The sequence below is a fragment of the Cajanus cajan genome, chromosome 6, assembly GCF_000230855.2.
Source record: "Cajanus cajan strain Asha chromosome 6, NIPB_CcT2T_4, whole genome shotgun sequence".
Taxonomy (NCBI): Eukaryota; Viridiplantae; Streptophyta; class Magnoliopsida; order Fabales; family Fabaceae; genus Cajanus; species Cajanus cajan.
In genome coordinates, this window is record NC_138522.1 from 109,059 (window position 1) to 128,981 (window position 19,923).

A 19,923-nucleotide genomic window follows, 5' to 3' on the forward strand; every position below is an offset into this window, starting at 1 on the left:
AAGTTCATATCCCTTGCTCACATGTGCTTGCTTCATGCTTACATGCACATCATGACTATGAAAGGTACATATCTCCCATATATACCTTACAACAAGTTGCAAAGGTATACGAAGGACAGTTTGGAGAGCTTCGACATGAAGATTATTGGCCTACTTACACTGGTCCAACTTTGTGGCCAAATCCAGAACTGAAGAGAACTTCGAAGGGTCGACCAAAGTCCACCAGGATTAGAACAGAGATGGATATTAGAGAACAACATACTCATGTCAAAAATTGTTCTTATTGTCACACTCCTGGTCACACTAGGAAGACATGTCCGAATATTAGTCATGGATGTAGTTCCCGCCACCAATGATCATTATTGTTGTAATCAGTTGTAATAAATTTATTTAGTTATGTAATATTAAAGTTAATTACTTTGTGTTAGTATCGGATAGTACGTTGTGTTTGTGTTAAAATCGTATATTGTGTTGAAATTGTATATTATGTTCGCAACAATACTTATAATTATAATAGTTTATAACCTTCTTAGTCTAGATCGCATGTAAAAATGCATAATATTAAAATTCATATTACATTGATAAAGACACATAGTACATTAGAATAAAAAAACAATAACATTAACATAGAGTGATTTATATACATTTTTCAATCTCCGTAATGGTGTCCAGTTCCACAACGAGGGCGACGTCTATTACGGCCTGGATTACGCCGTGGAGGTTGTTGCTCAGAAGGATTTGCTTCATCATCAACCACCGGATGTTGAAATGGTGCTGAAGAACTTCCAGGTTCATTACCGAATTGTGGACGGTAAAGAGATTGCATGTATGATTGTGCTGAAGATGGAGTTCTAAAATCTACTCCAAAGAAATTTGTAAAAAAATCCTCTGAAGTTGTTGCAAATGAATGTCGTCTGTCAATTATGTTTTGTTCAGGAGTGACGTACTGAGGATTTGATACATGTTGACCAGTCTCTTCATGCGATCGCATGGAAGTTCGACCAGTCTCAAATGTTGTGGAAGTCCTTCGTTGTTGATTGGTCCTTGGATCTTGTAGTAGTCGTGGCACAGATAAAAAATAGATGGAATTGGCCATGTACCATTCCATGTATTCTCGTGTGTGAAACAGTGGGCCTTGCATTGGATGACCCATCAATGTGTGCTCACGTCTATTGTTCCATATGTCGATCCACTGAGCATGTCTTGTAACCCAATTTTCATCTTGTCTTCCCCTCATGTCAATGTTGTGCAGGTTATCCAAATTATTCGGTGGAGAAGGGACATCCTGGAAGAGACGAAATTGCAATTTCACTCTATCAGATTGGTGCCATTCAACAATTGCAAAACAAATAATGGAGGTGCATGATGTCCATAGCAGAGCATCTCTATATGCTTGCATCGGTATTGCTGTTTGCAATACTCCATATGGCGCCCATAAAAACTACAAAAAAAATTAAACTTCTTTAGTTAACATATTATGCTAAACAAAAGAAAAAAAAATAAAACTTTGATTTTAAAGAGTTACCTGATCATTCTGAATGTGATCAAACCTTGATCTATATCCAACAACATCATTATGAGGTACATTTTGAAAGTTTAAAACTCTGCCCCCGCTCCATTTACAGACTAGAGGGAATGATGCTGGTAACCTGGAAATAGGCGCAATATATGGCATGCGATGCCATGCCCAAGATTGTAACAGAGATGCACAACCACCCATTGTTTTGCTACTAACATTTGTAGCTCTACACATTTCCCTATATAACATAGCTAAACAAGCCGACCCCCAACTATATCGTCTTGTTCTTCATAGATTTATTAATAAAGATAAATACATAAGATGTACCTTATTGCCTGTTTTGTCAGGCATCAAAACACCTCCTATTAACCCTAATATATATGATCTACAATGTGCATCAAGTTGTTCTTGAGATGGCTCCTCTGGTAATTCTAACATATTATCTCTTAACCACTTTAACTTAATCATAGAGCCAATTAGTGACTCACCTTTAACTGGCATGATTCCGAGATAGGTGGAGCACATTTCCTCCCAGTCATATAATGTTGGGCCAATGACTGGTAAACCATCAACTCTTAAGCCAAGTTGAAGTGCAACATCCTCCAGTGTTATGGTGCACTCTCCAGTTGGAAAATGGAATGTATGAGTCTCAGGTCTCCATCTTTCAACCAAAGCTGTGATTAATGCGTGATCCACTTTTAGATGTCTGAGCTTTGCAACCCCAGAAAAACCCACTTCCTCTAGTATAAGAACAATTAGAGGGTGAGGTTCTGGCATTGAATGACAGTAAGAACAAATAATATTCTCAGTCTCCTGCAATAATAATTACCAAAATTAGTACTAATTTGTTACAAGTTAATTGAAATTTAAAGTATATAACGAAAGTGCTGAACTTACAGTTCTACCAATGAAAGCAGACCTATGCTCATTTTGCTTCCACAACAACATTTTTGATATAGTTAATAAAAATTGAAGAAAAAAAAATTTCTTACTATCAAGGTGAATCAGAAGCAGTACAAATCACATCAAAAAATGAAGGGGAGGGGGACTATTTATAGAAAAAACGCAACTTTTACTGTTTACCCAGAACGGGCCGTTCCAAAACCAGAACGGCCCGTTCTAAATCAAAAATACTTTGTAAAAACAGCTCCTGGAACGGGCCGTTCCGAAGCCGTTCCAGGAGTTAAAAAAATGTGTAAATATCTATCTTGGAACGGGCTGTTCTAAAACAAAAACGGCCCGTTCCACGTTAAAAAAATTGCCACAACAATTTGTTTAAAACGGGCCGCTTCCAACATCTATTTCAACGTTAATTCTTAACGTCGGAACGGCCCGTTCTTGTCCCGTTTCACGTTAACAAATGCCACTCTGTTTCTTTAAGCAGAACGGCCCGTTCTGATTTCGGAACGGGCCGTTCCGCTTCCAACGTCAGCCCACGTCTCCCCTGCAAACACGAAAAAAAAATAAAATATAAAAGCAACTCAGAATTCGGTTCCCCGGGAACCGAATTCTGAGTTTAAAAAACAAAAAAAAAATACATTTTGGTGCTCAGAATTCAGTTCCCCGGGAACCGAATTCTGAGCTTGAACAGTCAATGGTTCTATCTGTGTAAATAAACCTGCACAGTGGTTATTTGGGTATTTTTTAAAAAAAAAAATAATATTTACATAAAAAATTCGTTGTTTTGTCAAAATTTCTCGTTTATTTTTTATTGTTATTTTATTAAAATTAATAATTATTAATTTTTTTTTATTTTTATCCTTAATAATTAATGTATGTTTACTGAACAATGTGTTTATTTATTTCTAATATCTACTTATTTTTTCTTCAACTACTTATATAAAGTTAATGTTATATTTAAAAGGACAATATATTTCCAACGAAATACTATAAAAAAATAGAGGGTAGAATAAGAAAGTAAATAATAAATATTTTTGAAAAATAAAATATCAATCATTTCCTTAAGTTTTGTGCAAAACTTTAAACGACAATAAAAAACAGAGGGAGAACTAAATATTTATGAGGTGATTTATATATGTTATATATTTTCTTATATTTTTTCCTTTATAAATAAAAAATAAGTAAATATAATTATGAGAATCTCATTTATTCAATTTTTTTAAACATGTGTAGTTTAATTTATAATAATGTTATAAAATTAAATTAGATCGGTTAAGATATTGTGTTAATAAATTATCAAATAAATTAATATATTATTAAATATATTTGGTGCTCCATAAATATATGTCTAAACCTTTTTTTAAATCAAGAGATATAGTTACATGATTTTTGGAAATATATCATCATAGTTAAGTGAAGATATTATGCTAGATAATGTGATTCCTAGATACTGAGAGATTGTTATGTAGAGATACTCTTGTAACCATTGGGATGAACTATCTAGGATTTTGTTTTATGGGGGCTAGTATGGGCGAGTTGGGGGTTAACTCAATCAAGCCAAACTAGGCATAAGGTTAGCTTAATTGGTCAAGGTCGAGCTATTCGATACATAAGTCCTTCAAGCTCTAAGCTCTTTAAAGTTAGGCTTTGTTTGGATTTGAGGATGGAAAAGGGGGAGTGGAAAAGGAGAGATTTGAAGGGAAAGTGAGTGGAAAGTGAGGTTGTTTGGATTAAGGGAAAGTGAGTGGAAAGTGTAGAGAAAGTTTGTGAGTGAATTGATTGATGTGATAGATAAAAATAAATTTTTTAATTGATAATTGTGTAAGATTACTATTTTGCCCTTTGGTTAAAAAAAGGTTTTTAATTATTATAATTAAAAGATAAATATATAAATTTTAACTAAAAAAATTATAAAATATTAATTTAAAAATAATTTAATTTAAATATTTGCTTTAAATTTAATGATAGATAAAAACTAAAAATTTAATAGATGAATATATAATTTACACTTTTACTGTTGGATTAAAAATGAGTATAATATTATTTATTGTAAATAATAATAATTACAATAAAATTATATTAATAGGTATAATTTATTAAAAAAATAATAAATAATAATAAGAATAATAATAAATATTAGAAAAATGATAAGAATCATAATACATAATAATGATACTAATTATAATAAATAATAATAATATTAATAAAAATAAAAATAATAATATTTATAATAATAAATAATAATAACAAAATATAACAAATTTTGATACCCAGAACGGGCCGTTCTCAGACCAGAACGGGCCGTTCTGGGGTTACAAATTAACTTACAACGTCCATCTTTGAAACGGCCCTTTCCAAAACTGGAACAGCCCGTTCTCAAAGTGAAACGACCCGTTCCGAGTTCGCATTTTGCACATAAAATTCATTTTTGGAACGGGTCGTTCTGGGTTCCACTGGAAGCGAAAATACCCCAGCATAATCGATTATGCTTGGCCACATAATCGATTATGGCCTTGCATAATCGATTATGTTTAGCTATAATCGATTATGCAAGGCCATAATCGATTATGTGGCCAACCATAATCGATTATGGCATTGCATAATCGATTATGCTCAGCCATAATCGATTATGCAAGGCCATAATCGTTTATGTGGCCAACCATAATCGATTATGCATGCATGGGACAGGGCATTTCTGGGTTTTCACAAATCCTACATGGCTTTCCTCTCCTTTTTTCGCTTTTGTGTGAGGATAGCAACAGTGCTTCTCCCCCCTTTTCTTCGCCTTTCCTTCGTTGCAAATCACCGGAAACAAACACTCACTTTCCTCGCCTTTCGTTGCTCGTAAACAGTACATCACCCGAAACAAACACTACCTTGAGGAGCTACGGGTGAGACAACTTTTGTGTTGGAGATGCTAAGCATCATTGGCTATGACGAGATGGTTGGTCAGGTGAGGGAGTCGTTGGAGTGTGTTTCACATATTTCGATGGTTGCACGCTTTTTGTGATGAGTAATTATTGCACTTTTAAATGACTTTGCATTTAATGGGTTGTGAGATCTAAGTAGTCATTGGATGGGTGGAAGAAAATGGGTCTATTTAAATTGTTCGCCCAATTTTTCAAGCGTTTTAAGCACAAGTATGTTTGGATAGAGGTGACTTCTAAGCATATAAAGAGGAATTTTGTTTTCCAAGGACCTGATGGAGTGGCCAAGTTCCCTTGGTATTGGAGGGAGAATCATTATGAGTTTAGTGGTGAGGGGATAATAAGGATGACGAGAGGTGAGTGAGTGTAATGAATTGGTGAAGTTTCCTTGCCCTCTGATGTAAAGGTCGTGCTCATTTTGCCTGGCGACATTAACTTGGATTGAGCTCTTGAGGGTGAGTTTAGATGTTGTAGGTGTGTTATCATTTCATTCGTTGTATTATTTACTAATGTAATTTGTTTTTTTGTGCAAGTTTGATGGGTAAGAGCATCTAGAAATAATCGAAGGCCAAGTTTAAGGTCGATAGTGATGTTTAAAGGCCAATTGATGTCCAAGGACTAGCTATTGTTGTTGGGGGCAACGAAAGAGTATGTGATGGTGCCTCCTTTAGTAAGGAAGAAAAAACATGTTTCCCAAATAGTTGCTCGCCCTACCTCTTAATCACAAAAGAAAAACAACTTGGTAGAGGTGAGTAGGCCTATTGAATCTCCTACAAGAAGGATGGAGTCTCCACTTTCGAAGAGGATAGAGGTGAAAAGCTTGACGCAAGTGTAGGAGACTGAGAAGGTGGTGGAGGAGAGGAGAACAAAGTCAATGCTCAAGGTCGATGGGAAAGAAGTCCTTGTTTTTGTAGTCATCGTCGGAAGGGTGAGGATAATTTTCAGGGTAAATGAGCTACTGGTGGTGGTTATAGAGGACTCAATGAAGGTTGTTGATAAAGGGAAAGGATTATGTCATGTGAGAACGTGAAGGGGGCCTAACTACTTGGCCAAGTCACTCGTCAATGGTTAAGTCATTGTCTTACAAAGTTGACACTGGTTCTAGGTCATCTCATCTCGCAAGTGGCTCCAAGAAAGCTTTCATGGTGGAGACTTCTTGTGATAGGGTCAGGAGGATGTTATTCTTTTCTTTCCATCCTCCGAGCGAGTGTAGAGGTTGGATCATGTTTCTACGAGCTCGGTGGTAGATTCCCTATGGAAGGTTGGTAGATCAGGTTATGATTCTACCAACTTGATTTGTTAAGTGACTTTGATTGAGGAATGATGAAGACTGTGGGTCTAGTCAAGAGTTTGGACTCAACTAGTGTAATGTTGACCTAATCATTGGTGGTATTGACTACTAGAAGAACAAGTAGGCGATCAACATTGATTATGTTAAGAGGTACCAAGTATGAATGAACAAGGCCAACTCCAAGGTGTTTGTGACCTGTTCATTAGAGTTTAGCAAAATTTTAATTGTGCATTTATTGTTTGTCTTCTAAAAGGGTCTCTAGTGTTGTTTTTGGTGCTACATTTTCATGTGAAGGGGAAATAAGACACCTTGCCACAAGGTAATATCTTAGAATGTTGATAAAGGTCTTGAAGGACTTGCTCCTTAGTTGAGGCTAGCTTTTGGAGAGCTTGAAGATGAAACACCATTGAAAGGAGTGGAAAACACTAAAAGATCTCTTACACTAACGAGTTTCTTCATTGTGTTGGAGAAAATGTGGAGACTTGAAAAAAAATTTTCATTTCAAATTTTTTTATAATTTCCTTTTAATTTCTTTCTTGTAATGGTCTTTCTCTTGGAAATGGTTTTGAAAGGTTCTAGATGCCTACTCAAAACTTCCAATTTGCTTGTATCTTTGTTTAGTAATTTTTCATTAGTGCTTGTGACAACATGTTAGGAGACTCATAAGGGTCCACCCAAATTTTTATTGAGGAACACATCTTGTTTGCATATTTTACTTTCTTTATTTTTCTTTGTAGTTTCTTTCCAAATATTAGAGTATTTAAGAGGTTCCAAAGACTTCTTTAACCATATTAGTTTACATTTTTGTTTGGTCTAGGAAAAATCTTTTTCTCCAATTTGCATCATGACTAAGAGCACATCACACATTTCTCCTAGATATAGTGACTCTAGTTTCCCTCCAAATCTTGAAAAACTCATGGCGAAACTAAAGACACTAAACCTATGGAGAAAGGAGAAAAAGAAAGTCAAAAGAAAGAAGGGACATAAAATCATACTTAGAGCTAAAGCTTAAATAATTTAAAGAAAGACAAGCATTCTTAGAAAAGAAACATAAGAAAAATCATGGTATTAACTCACATGGTAATAGCTCTTTTAAGATCTATAACTTGAGCAATAAGAGTGATGGTCAACATATGAGTAACTACTACCAAAATGAGTCGGAGACTTATAGAACCAAGAGAGAAAGAGACATAGATAGGAATCCAAGGTGGGTGTCCTTCATTTTCACGAGAAGGATAATGTTAAGACTTACTTAGCCTGGGAAATGAAAGTGGAACAACTCTTTGGTTGCCATCAAGTGAGTGAAGAGAGAAACGTTTCACCAGTAATCTTTAGCTTCCAAGGGTATGTCATGTATTAGTGGATCTCCCTGGAAAGCGATAGAAGGTTTCACAATGAGCCCCCTATTAAATATTGTAATGACCTCAGATGTGTCATGGAAAAAGGGCACACAACCTCCTTTTGTTGTAGGGTGCCTCCAATGACTCAATCAAAATAATATAAGTGGAAGAATATAGACAAAAGATGAATTTGTATATCATGAAGGCATGCATTAGCAGGGAGGAAATAACCATCATTTTTTGGTTCCTTAGAGGCTTGAGCATAGAGATTAGAGACAAAGATAGGCTCTTGCTATATAGGGAACTAAATGATTTGGTCCAATTGTGCATTAAGTTTGAACAACAATTGTTGAGGAAAACTCCTCACAAGATTCCTCATAGAGAAAAATATGAGAACAACAAATTTACACTAGTTCTAGGACTAATAATATTAGGTGTTTTAAGTGTTTAGCGAAAGGTCATATTGTCTCTCAATGTCCCACTAAAAAGACCATGATCATGAGGGGGCTAAAACACTATAATAGTCAAGAGGAGACTAAATCTTTTTCCTCCACTTCTAGTGGAAGTCAAGAGGGGGGGGGGGGGGGGGCGGAGGGAGGGGTAGAACTTAAGATAAAAAATGTTTATCCTTGTGATGATGATCTCTTACTAAATATAAGAATTCTTGGAGGCCAATCTTGTGAAATTAGCACTTAACAAAGAGAGAATATCTTTCACACAAGATGTAAAATTTTAGAACAAATTTGTTCTCTCATTATTGATAGTGAATAAAGTAGCAACTATTGTAGCATAAGATTGGTTGCTAAATTATTTTTCACTACCATTCCTCATCCAAAACCTTACAAGCTTCAATGGTTTAATAAAAAGAGGATATGGTAGTAAATCAACAATTTAAGGTCAAGTTTTCTACTGGAAATTATAAAGAAAAGCTTTCATATGATGTAGTTCCCATGGAAGCTTGCCATATTTTGTGAGGAAGGCCATGAAAATTTGATAGAAAATTCATACATAATGGTCTTACTAATGATCTATCTCTGACTCATAAAAATAAGAAATTTGTGTTACATCCTCTAATACCTACTGTACTATCTATACCGCTATGCCTAGCTCGAGCTCGGTATCATAGCGCAGAACGACATCGGACATGCGCTGGGAGATCTCGGTCTAGACGAGATCCGCTATCTAATCAGATCATAACTGATCTGAGGCCCAAGGCCCAACGAAACCCTAATTCACACCAAGGTACGTGCATTACTTATACGAGACTCATATTCACACAAACCCTAACTTTAGCATCGGAGTCTCTTTTGCAGGTACCACCCCCACCTTGGAACATCAAGCGTACCAGTAAAGGAGGCTCACCGACCTTACCCAGCGGATCAACTCTACCTCAAATCCCCGATAAGAACACCTACTAAAGTGGTAGATGATTAAATACAAATGAAATTTATTGGGAAAAAACAAAATAATAAATAAAAAAACAACTCCTAAAAGGCGAAAGAAGTGAAAAGGAAGAAAATGTTTTTGCTAAGGAGGTTGTTAACTACAAGAAAAATGCAAATTTCTGACAGATACAAATCCGTCAGAAAATTTATATTTTTGACAGATTTTAACGATGAAAAAAAAATCCGTCAAAAAATTTATATTTATGATAGATAATTTCTGACGGATATATCCGTTGATAATTTTTGACAGAAAAAAATCTGTCAGAAAATTTATATTTTTGACGGTAAATTTCGACAGATACAAATCTGTCAGAAAATTTATATTTCTAACAGAAGCAAATTTGCCGGAAAATTTATATATCTAACGCATATATCTGTTGGTAATTTTCAACGGATACAAATTCGTCATAAAATTTATATTTATATTTCTGACGGATTTATCTGTCGTTAATTTTTGACAGATATAAATCTATCGAAAAATTTATATTTCTGATGAAAAAAAATCATAGGAAAAGTTATATTACTGATGGAATATTTTTGACAAGTTTATATTTGTCGAAACACTAGTAGAAAAATAGAATACTACGTCACCCATTTTACATCGCACATACACACATCCGACGTAATAAAAACACGGTGGCATGGTTCGTAATTTTAGTGAAATTATTTACGTCGGACCTCTTAGCGTCCGACGTAAATTTTAACATCTACGTCGGCTATGCATTGTGTCCGACATAGATGTTAAAATTTACGTCGGACCCTACTAGGGCCGACGTAAATAATCCAATCGTGAACTCAAAAGTTTAAACCCAAACTCTCCTCCGCCTCCTCCTCACTTATGTGTACATCTTGCTCTCTTCGTTTTCTTCGTTTTGTGCAATCAAGGTAGGTTCTTCATTTCCCCTTTTCTTCGTTTTCTTCATTGACAATGTTTTCTCACTGAAAAAAAATGGATTTTTTCATGTCTTGGGGCAGTAGGTTCTTTCGCCCAAATACTTGTTCATCCACATGGCGTCTTCTGCTGAGGTAACCCGTTCTTCGTTTTGTGTTGCATTATGAGTTTTTGAAGCTGGGGAAGGAAGTGGCGAAGTCCAGGTTGGAGAACGGGTCGTTCTGGATGGAGAACGGGCCGTTCTCCTTGCAGAACGGGCCGTTCTCCTTGCAGAACGGGCCGTGCTCCATGAAGAATGGGACGTTCTGCTTGGAGAATGGCTTGTTCTCCAACCAGAACGGCCCGTTCTGCTTGCAGTCCTTTTTCTTTTTTTTAAAATTTTTTTTACAACTTTTTACGTCGGACCTTGTAATGTCCGACGTAAATTTATATCAGTTTTGTGCCCCGATGTAAATTCATGTCTCCCGCTTCTACATCGCAGCTTTTTCCGACGTAAAACCCCCAAAAATGACCGACGTAAAATGTATATTCTTTACTAGTGAAAATGTAAGAATTTTTGACAAAAATTGACAATCATATATTAGAAAAGATCATCAATAAAATTTTAAATATATATATATATATATATATATATATATATATATATAGAGAGAGAGAGAGAGAGAGAGAGAGAGAGAGAGAGAGAGAGACAGAGAGAGGAGGAATCAAATGACTCACAAAGTAACTCTTATAAAGTTACTTCGCTCAATAACTCATAGTGTATGTTGAATTTCATCGATCCAATTATTAAATTAAAAGTTATTAAATTTTACCTATAATTAATATAGAAAAAATTGATTAGCTTTGGTTTAAATTTTTTGCAAGCAATATAGTTGAAAAATTAATTATTTTAAATTATTTAACTAGAATCTTATTGATAATTTACTATATGATCTTAATATTTTTATATAACTAATGTCTGGTTTTAAATTTGATATGAAAATATTTTGATATAATTAGATAAGATTTTAAATTCGTATTTTATTAATAGTTGATAATTAGAAAATAAAAAAGGATAAATACATTTTTTTAATTTTATATCTTAGATTTAAGATGATCAAATATATTAAGTTAATTAATAATTTTTTTAAAATGTTAAAATTTAATTTATAAAAATAATATTTTAAAAGAGAAGGATTATAATAACACCGGTATAACTTTTACTAAGTATTACACTGCTCAATAACTTTATATTAAATGTGAATTTTATAAATTCAACTGTTAGATTGAAATTTTTTTACTCTTAGATCATATATACAAAATTTTATATTAGTTCAAGATGATTTGATACTTCATTCTTGTAAAACAAAATTCACATAATATATACATTTTAAAATATAGTAAAATATGAACGCTTTGATTAACTTCAAGTTGTTGTTCAATTTTAATAAAATTTGACATAAACATATAAAGTGATATGAATTTTCAATGTAATGGTTGGATTTACAAAATTCACATTTAATATAAAGTTATTAAGCGGTGTAATACTTAATAAAAGTTACACCGGTATTATTATAACCCTTCTCATTTTAAAATATATAAATTATTATTTAAACTTTTAATTTTATATATAATAAATAATTTAAATTGTATCATAATATTAATTTTAAATAGAAATAAGTAGATTGTTAATTATAAAAGTAAGTATATATATAAGTAAAGATAAATTAAATATAATATAATTATTATTATTGGTAATATAATTATTATATATATTATTATATTTTTATAACGGTCTGGATACACACCAAAATGAGAGGGATCCAAAGATAATATAAGTATGAGATTGTATAGTTAAGGATAACTTAAATGAATTAATTTGTACTACTTATATTGACAACATGCATATGCCTTTCTGTAGCTTATCTCATTAGAACTCCACAATTAAGCATGTTTGACTTGGAGTAATACATGGATGGGTGACCTCCTGGGAAGTTTCCCAGAAACTGTCTAGTAAGGGCAAAATACGTGGAAAAGTGAAGTGTTGTGAAATTGAATCCTTGAGAGACCAAATATGAGGGCTGTTACACTAATAAATTTATTAAAACTAAACAAAAAATTTTCTGACATATTTATCCGTTGGAATCATATAAAGATTTTCAAACAATTTTTGATGGATTTTTCAAACAATTTTTCAACAAATTTTTTTTTCTGATGCCCATTTTTTCGACGGATTTGCATCCATCGGAAATAGAGAATTTTCAACGAATTTTCCTTCTTTTTGATGGATTATGTCCGTCAAAAATTTGCGTTTTTCTTGTAGTGTACATACCATACCACATGATGATGATGATAAAAACAAAATTTGGCTAACAATACTTGTCATAAATAAAACATCATGCTCAACATAGAGAACATTGCATCTTATCCCAAACTAAAAAAAAAAACTAATTGAAATTAAAATAAAATAATGATTGTCTCAAAATATAACAAATAGAAATAAACTTTTAACTAAATATTGATGTCACAGGAATCAGAACATAACACGTCAATAAGGATTAAGTCTCATTATCAACATCCTCAATGATGATGATGATGATGATAATAATAATAATAACAAAATTTGGCTAACAACACTTGTCATAAATAAAAACATCATGTTTAACATAAAGAACATTGTATCTTGTCCCAAACTAAAAAAAAAACTAATTGAAATTAAATTAAAATAATGATTGTCTAAAAACCTAACAAATAGAAATAAATTCTTAACTAAATCTCGATGTGTAACACCCTAGTTTTCATTGCTTTTGATAAGGGTAATTTTGTAATTTTAAGTGTGACTTAGTAGCCCAGAACGGGCCGTTCCAAAATTGGAACGGGCCGTTCCAGAGTACTAAAACAAGTGTGATTTAGTAGCTCAGAACGAGCCGTTCTCAAACTGGAACAAGCCATTCCAAGCTACTTAAATGGCCTACGAGTTCTAGTTGGGAACGGGGCGTTCCAAACCACCCAAAAGGCTTGTAACCCTAGTTGAGAACGGGTCGTTCTGGTTTTAGGACCAGCCGTTCCAAATATGGTCATTGTGCACTAACACACAGACCCAGAACGGGTCGTTCTAGTTTTAGAACGGGCCGTTCCAGATGCCAGAACGGGCCGTTCCAGATGCCAGAACGGGCCGTTCCAGGTGCCAGAACGGGCCGTTCCAGGTGCCAATTTTACATATTCCACAAGGATCCAGAACGGACCGTTCTAGATTCGAAACAGGTCATTCTGGCCTCTCCGAAAATCTATAAATAGAGCACTTGTGCACCTGGACACACTTTCTAGAGACCAAGGTGAACCAAGAGAAGGAGATCAACCAGATTCCGCTCTAGCTTTGTCTTCTGCTTATCCAGGTAAGGGGGAGTGAGAAACCTCGCTCAGGGTGCGGGAATAATTGTTGGGTAGTAGGATTGACCTCCAATCCCTTGCCTAATGCATGTTTCTAGAAACAGGCAAAATATGAACGTTTTCTGTTTTGCCTTCTGATTGTTCTGTTGGGCTTCTTGTTGAATGTGATGTTTAGATATGTGATTGATTTTGAGAATGATCATGTTTTGATATGAATTAGAGTGCTCTATGGGTTTCTACGGGAAACCCTATGAGAAACAGGCAAAATAGGAATGTTTTCTGTTTTTCTTTCTGATTCTTTCATTGTGTTCCTTATTGGATGTGATGTATGAATATGTATTTGATTTCAAAATCATATAAGTTTTGATATGAATTGGAGTGCTCTGTGGGTTCTTTTGGGAAACCCTATGAGGTAAAATTAGGAATATGATTTATTTATCATTTTGATGTATATGATGATGAGAAGTTTCTGTATGAGAATGTGAAAGGTGAACATAAGATCTATAATAAGACATTGTGACATAATGTGACATGAAATATGATGAGATGTGAAATGTGAAATGAAATATGAAGTATTGAGTCAATGTAATTGTGAATGTGAGACATGCATCATATGCATATATGACTTATGTCAGGTATGTTGCTTAGGCCGCATACCAGTGATTTAACAGGCAATGTGATGAAATGACTTATGTCAGGTATGTTGCTTAGGCCGCATACTAGTGATGTAACAGGCAATGTGATGAAATGACTTATGCCAGGTGTGCAGCTTAGGCCGCATACCAGTGATGTAACATGCAATGTCATGAAATAACTTATTTTAGGTGTACCTTGAGTCACCAGTGATGAAAAAAGTGAAACTTTCGTATGGCGCCACATGCATGCATTTATGAGTCGAGTCCATGACATCATTCCATAATAAATGAGTGTGCAAGTGATATTGATTTTGTATGCGTAATGTTTACATGTGATTTGTACTTGTGACTTATGTTTGTTGTGTGTGTGTTATCTAACCTTTATTTGTGCACTTGAACCTGAGTGAGATGTTTCTCACTCCTTTGTTGTTATTTGTCTGTGTTTAAATTGTGTTGCAGGTGATCATCAGCATGAGGATGTTGGTGATGAGGCTTAGGCTTCAGTTGGGCATGCTCTGATAGGATATGTGACATTGGGGCTTAGTTAGGTTTAGCATTGGAGTTTCATTACTGTTATTAGGAAAGATTGATGTTTTATTTTGTCATCATTTCCGTATTGGACTACACTTTACGAAATATGAATGTGAACTCTCTATTTATGTATTTTGAAACCTTATTTTTAAGAAAGTTTTATTTACTCTAGAATGTACTTTATATTATTGTGTATTATGTATGTGGGGTAGAGGGTGTCACACGATGTCATATCCTAGTAGAACATAACACATCAATAAGGACTAAGCTTCATTACCAACATCATCAACATTATGTTGAAGATCACCTGCAACAAAACGAAAAGAACAACATAAAACAACGGGAGTGAGAAACATCTCATTCTATCTCACGACGTAGGTTGTAGCTGGATAGTCAAATACAAATAAGAGACACAAAGCATAAGCATAATACTAAAAAAATATTACAATTATCCAAAACATAATAAGCCAATACAATAGATCATTCATATGCACTATGTAATGGACACGAACTTCATTTAATCATGCATGTGACACCAATAAAAACATCATGTGCTCTCACTAGGAGAACATACTACCTGGTTCTAGTTAGAACGATGAATTCACACAAGTTCTACCTCATGCACATAATGGGTAAGATTATAGCATTTCGAACTCGGTTGTCCCCAAGGATTCATTCCCAAACTTTTACACAAGGAGACTTTTCCTGGTGGTGTATTTCATATCGTACCCTAAAAAACATTTATACATATGATGCATGTCAAACAATATTCTATGCATTATCATATCATTTCATTGTCAACTAATCACATATCATATATCATTAATTGTTTCAACATAGAAATAAACCATTCAACTATATCAATTAACTATTAACAATCAATGACACAAGGGATCACATATTTATCATTCATATATCATGAGGAAATCACAATACAAAACTGTAACATAGCTCTTGCTACACGTACGTTGTGCCCAACATTAGACCACAAGAGAGCTTAATTGCTCTCAAGTTGAATAGCACCCAACATGATAAGGGCCATGCTCAACAAAAACACCTTAGGGAAGCCCTTAGAGCTCTAGTGCCCAGTGAGGGTCATCTCACGCTTGGTGTGAGTGGCCTTGAGATCCATCTTTGCTCTCGACCTTGATGACGCTTAGCGAGCCTAAAGTGGTGCCTAACTTTGTACCAAAAACCTCACATCTGTAGAAAAATGCAAAATACAAACCATACATGGTAGAAACATTTTATTTTACATGCTAAACATCAACAAGACCTCAATTACACATTCCAAACATATATCCTTATTAACTACTCACAATAACCATTTAGGATTTCCACAAAAACCCATAGAAATCTAAAACATACAATTACAGTCCAAATCATGAAATTAGAAACAAACATAAACCATTAACATCAATTAAAATATTCAAGAGTAATAGAGAAGACATACACACATTTTGGGAAAAATCCTCACACATAAAACATACAACAAAGACAGGGTTGGAGGCTGATATCCACGTCGTAATGGAAATTAAATTATTCCAGGTCCTCCGAATTAAAATGTAATGTAGTGAGCTAACCTAGGTCGAATCTCAAAGACAGAAATCAATTTGTTTGAAGATTTTATCAGTTCAATTAGCAAGGGGATTGAAGAACAGTTTAATGAATACTAGATCATAAATTCGAATCAATTGAAACAAGATGGAAATCTAATCAAATGAAAATACCAATTCAAATCTCAGATTTATACGGTAATAAGGAATTAATCCGAATTCCACTGTTATTCATTCAATTCGAATTGGAGAACGAAGAACACAATCGTGTTCTATGGAAAATTAGACACAAATCTGTTTTATAAAATTCCAATCCAAATTGAATCCAACTTCGGTGTTTTAATTTCAAAACGAATTGAATCTGTTCTTGAATTATTTAGAGCTAAATCATAATCATGAATTTAGGTCGAATTAATCAAGAACAGATTAGAGAGAAAGAGGAATTCCAGATTTTAAAGATTTTAAAGAACAGATTACCGCATAATCAGAAACTTGAATCGGTGCAACGAACCTAGCCGAGCATCTTCATCATCCTTGCTTCACAAATCTGTGTTCAAGTCTGAGAAGAAGTTCGTCCAAGAATTTCAAGAAGCAGAAACAGTTCGTGGAGAATGGAGGAGGGAAAAACAACTTGAATTCCAAGAAACTGAATCTGAAAAAAAATCTTTAAACTGACGAAAAGTATATATTGGTTCAATGTAAGTTTTGCTATATGTAAACGACTTAATGGGCCTAAATCTGACTAAACAAGATCCAGCCCATTAGCTAAAGTCACTAATACACTAATTACAATTCATTAAGTCCTAATCTAAAAACAGAAAATAAATCTGCACAGAGCTGCGACTTTGTAGGCAAAATTAGACATCCTTAACGTCTGAACTGGGCTTTTCTTGCAACATAGAAATTGTAAATCTCTTTCTTATCTTTCCAGGGACACCAAGAACGTTCAATTCTAAGGTCTGTAGCTCCAGATATGGTCTGTGCAAGAAAACTGTTCAAAGCAGGAAAAATATGAAAATTAACTAGGAAATGCAACTAATATCTAAAATGACTTACTAAATCAAAACAAATCTAAAAATATCAAAATAACATCAACACAAGTCTAAAATACTATAAACCAAACATAAAAGAATGTGTAAAAATATATCTATCAAATACCCCCACACTTAATCTTTTGCACTCCGGGGCAAAACTAAAAATCAATCTAAAACAACTTTTCTAAAACTTTATCAAAGAATGAGCAAAACTTCTTAATTTTTTTTTTTAAATGAATTCACAAATGTATAAGAAGAAAGAAAGAATACAACATTCAAGCATCAAGGTAAAACAACAATCCATGAACACAAATGCAACATTAAAAGCTAGCAAGGTGATAAGCTCAATTAAAGAATGATTCAAAAATAATAGAAGCCTCACAAGGAAGTGTTTACACTCATCACTCAAGTGTTTAAGTTTGTATTTACACTCAAATGCATCATGTAGAACTAGTACACCCAAGCTTTGACAAACCTCTAAATTTCACAACTGAAATCACATGCAACTAAAGATCAATAGGACTTTTATTAGGTTGTAACTTGGCCAAGGTAAAGGTTAGATGAGAAAAGAAAAAAAAAATGTCATTTAAGCTTTATAACCAAAGAGAAAAGAGGAGCAATGGGGAAATAGGTTCAATAAGCATAAAGATTACCCCTAGAGGAGACTCCTATAAATTGTTATGCTATCCATTTTGATGTGCTTTTTTTTTTTTTTTTTTTTCAATGTTATTATTATTTATTTATTTATTTATTTATTTTGATATATTTTTTTTTTCTGTTTTTTTTTTTTAAGTGCCAAATAACTCAATATCAACAATATAGAAGTATTCCCTAAAAACACCCCCACACTTATAAAGAACCATTCCCAAAACAATTCCAAAGCTCCTTTAATCCCTAAGGTTATGGGATATCATGGTTTTTCACTTTTGGCTTATTATGAGCTAAAATCAAAGAAGGGATATAAAGGCTCAAAGAGGGAAACTAGGGAAAAAGAAATGTAAGGTAGGCTATTTGGCTAGTAGTTTAAGACACAAATTCCTAAATGCCTAAATCATATCAATAGAGCATGTGAACAAGAAGCTTCAAAAGAGTTAAGGCAAAACCTAGAGTAATCTAGCAATCATGAGCAAATTCACACAAGAAAGAAATTGGAATGGAGTGATGTATTCCATCCATTAATATAGGCTCAAATCTCACAAGGTTAAAATTTCTATTATCAAAGAATCAAACTTTAATTTTTCAAATCAACTTACAAAACTAAAAATGCACAAATGATTTACACTTCATGATGTTCAACCAATCAACAAAAATGATGTCACTTTCTAAATCCATACATTTACAAATCCAAAGAAAAAAAAATAAGAAAATTTTTTTATTCTATTTTCTAATTTCAAAACAACAAAACAGCAAAACATCAAAAACAGAAAACAAAGACAGAAAATAAAACAGAAACAAAATACAGAAACAGAAATAGAAAGCAGAAAACAGAAACAGAAAAGAATATAGAATACAAAATACAGAATACAGAAATGCAAAAACAGAAACAGAAACAGAAAACAATACAGAATAGAATACAGAAATGCAAAAACAGAAACAGAAACAGAAAACAATGCAGAATCAGAATACAGAAATGCAAAAACAGAAACAGAAACAGAAAACAATGCAGAATCAGAATACAGAAAACAGAAATAAAATGCAGAATCAGAATACAGAAAACAAAAATACAGAATACAACAATTTTTTTTTTTTTTTTTTAAACGCAAACAACTCCCCCCACACTTGAAACACACATTGTCCTCAATGAAACAAATAATGCAATCAATAAAGACAATTGCCAATTATAGAAAAGGGGTAGAACTCCCTCAAGGTCCAAGAGTTGGCTCTTCTAATGAAATGTCCTCCACATCTTTGTCCTCCAACTTTGGGCTTTGATGAAATTCTTTAAGTTGATGCCCATTCACTTTGAATGTTTTGCCAGTAACTTCATTTTTTATTTCTACTGCACCATGGGAAAACACATTAGTAATAACAAAAGGACCATCCCACCTTGATCTAAGTTTACCGGCAATGAGCTTTAGGCGAGAATTGAACAATAACACATGTTGGCCTACTCTAAACTCCTTTCTCAAAAGATAACTATCATGAAAGCGCTTGACTTTTTCTTTATAAATCTTGGAGTTTTCATAGGCTTCCAACCGGAGTTCTTCAAGTTCCTGCAATTGAAGTTTTCTTTGTAATCCTGCTTGGTCAAATGCCAAGTTGCAGCTCTTCACCGCCCAATATGCTCGATGCTCAATCTCTACAGGTAGATGACAAGCTTTACCAAATACAATCCTATATGGAGACATGCCAATCGGTGTCCTGTAAGTTGTCCTATGTGCCCAAAGAGCATCTTCAAGCATCTTACTCCAATCTTTTCTGTTTGGGTGAACCATCTTCTGTAAAATCAGTTTGATCTCTCTGTTAAAAACCTCGGCCTGCCCA

General features: G+C 33.8%; 1 protein-coding gene across 1 annotated transcript; it reads right to left on the bottom strand.

Annotated features, from left to right (window-relative positions):
• Nucleotides 1-523: 523 nt before the first annotated feature.
• LOC145958888 (serine/threonine-protein phosphatase 7 long form homolog) lies at nucleotides 524-2,476 on the bottom strand. Its single transcript, XM_083076427.1, has 2 exons — nucleotides 1,526-2,476; nucleotides 524-1,441 (listed from the first exon to the last, which is right to left on the bottom strand). Exons 1-2 carry the CDS (start codon nucleotides 1,766-1,768, stop codon nucleotides 650-652), a joined length of 1,035 nt encoding a protein of 344 aa, XP_082932553.1. The 5' UTR covers nucleotides 1,769-2,476; the 3' UTR covers nucleotides 524-649.
• Nucleotides 2,477-19,923: the final 17,447 nt, after the last annotated feature.

Coding starts and splice junctions, on each gene's coding strand:
- LOC145958888 (XM_083076427.1), bottom strand. CDS start 1,768: ATGTTATATAGGGAAATGTGTAGAGCTACAAATGTTAGTAGCAAAACA. Junction 1,442..1,525: donor ATCACATTCAGAATGATCAG/GTAACTCTTTAA, acceptor TTTTTTTTGTAG/TTTTTATGGGCGCCATATGG.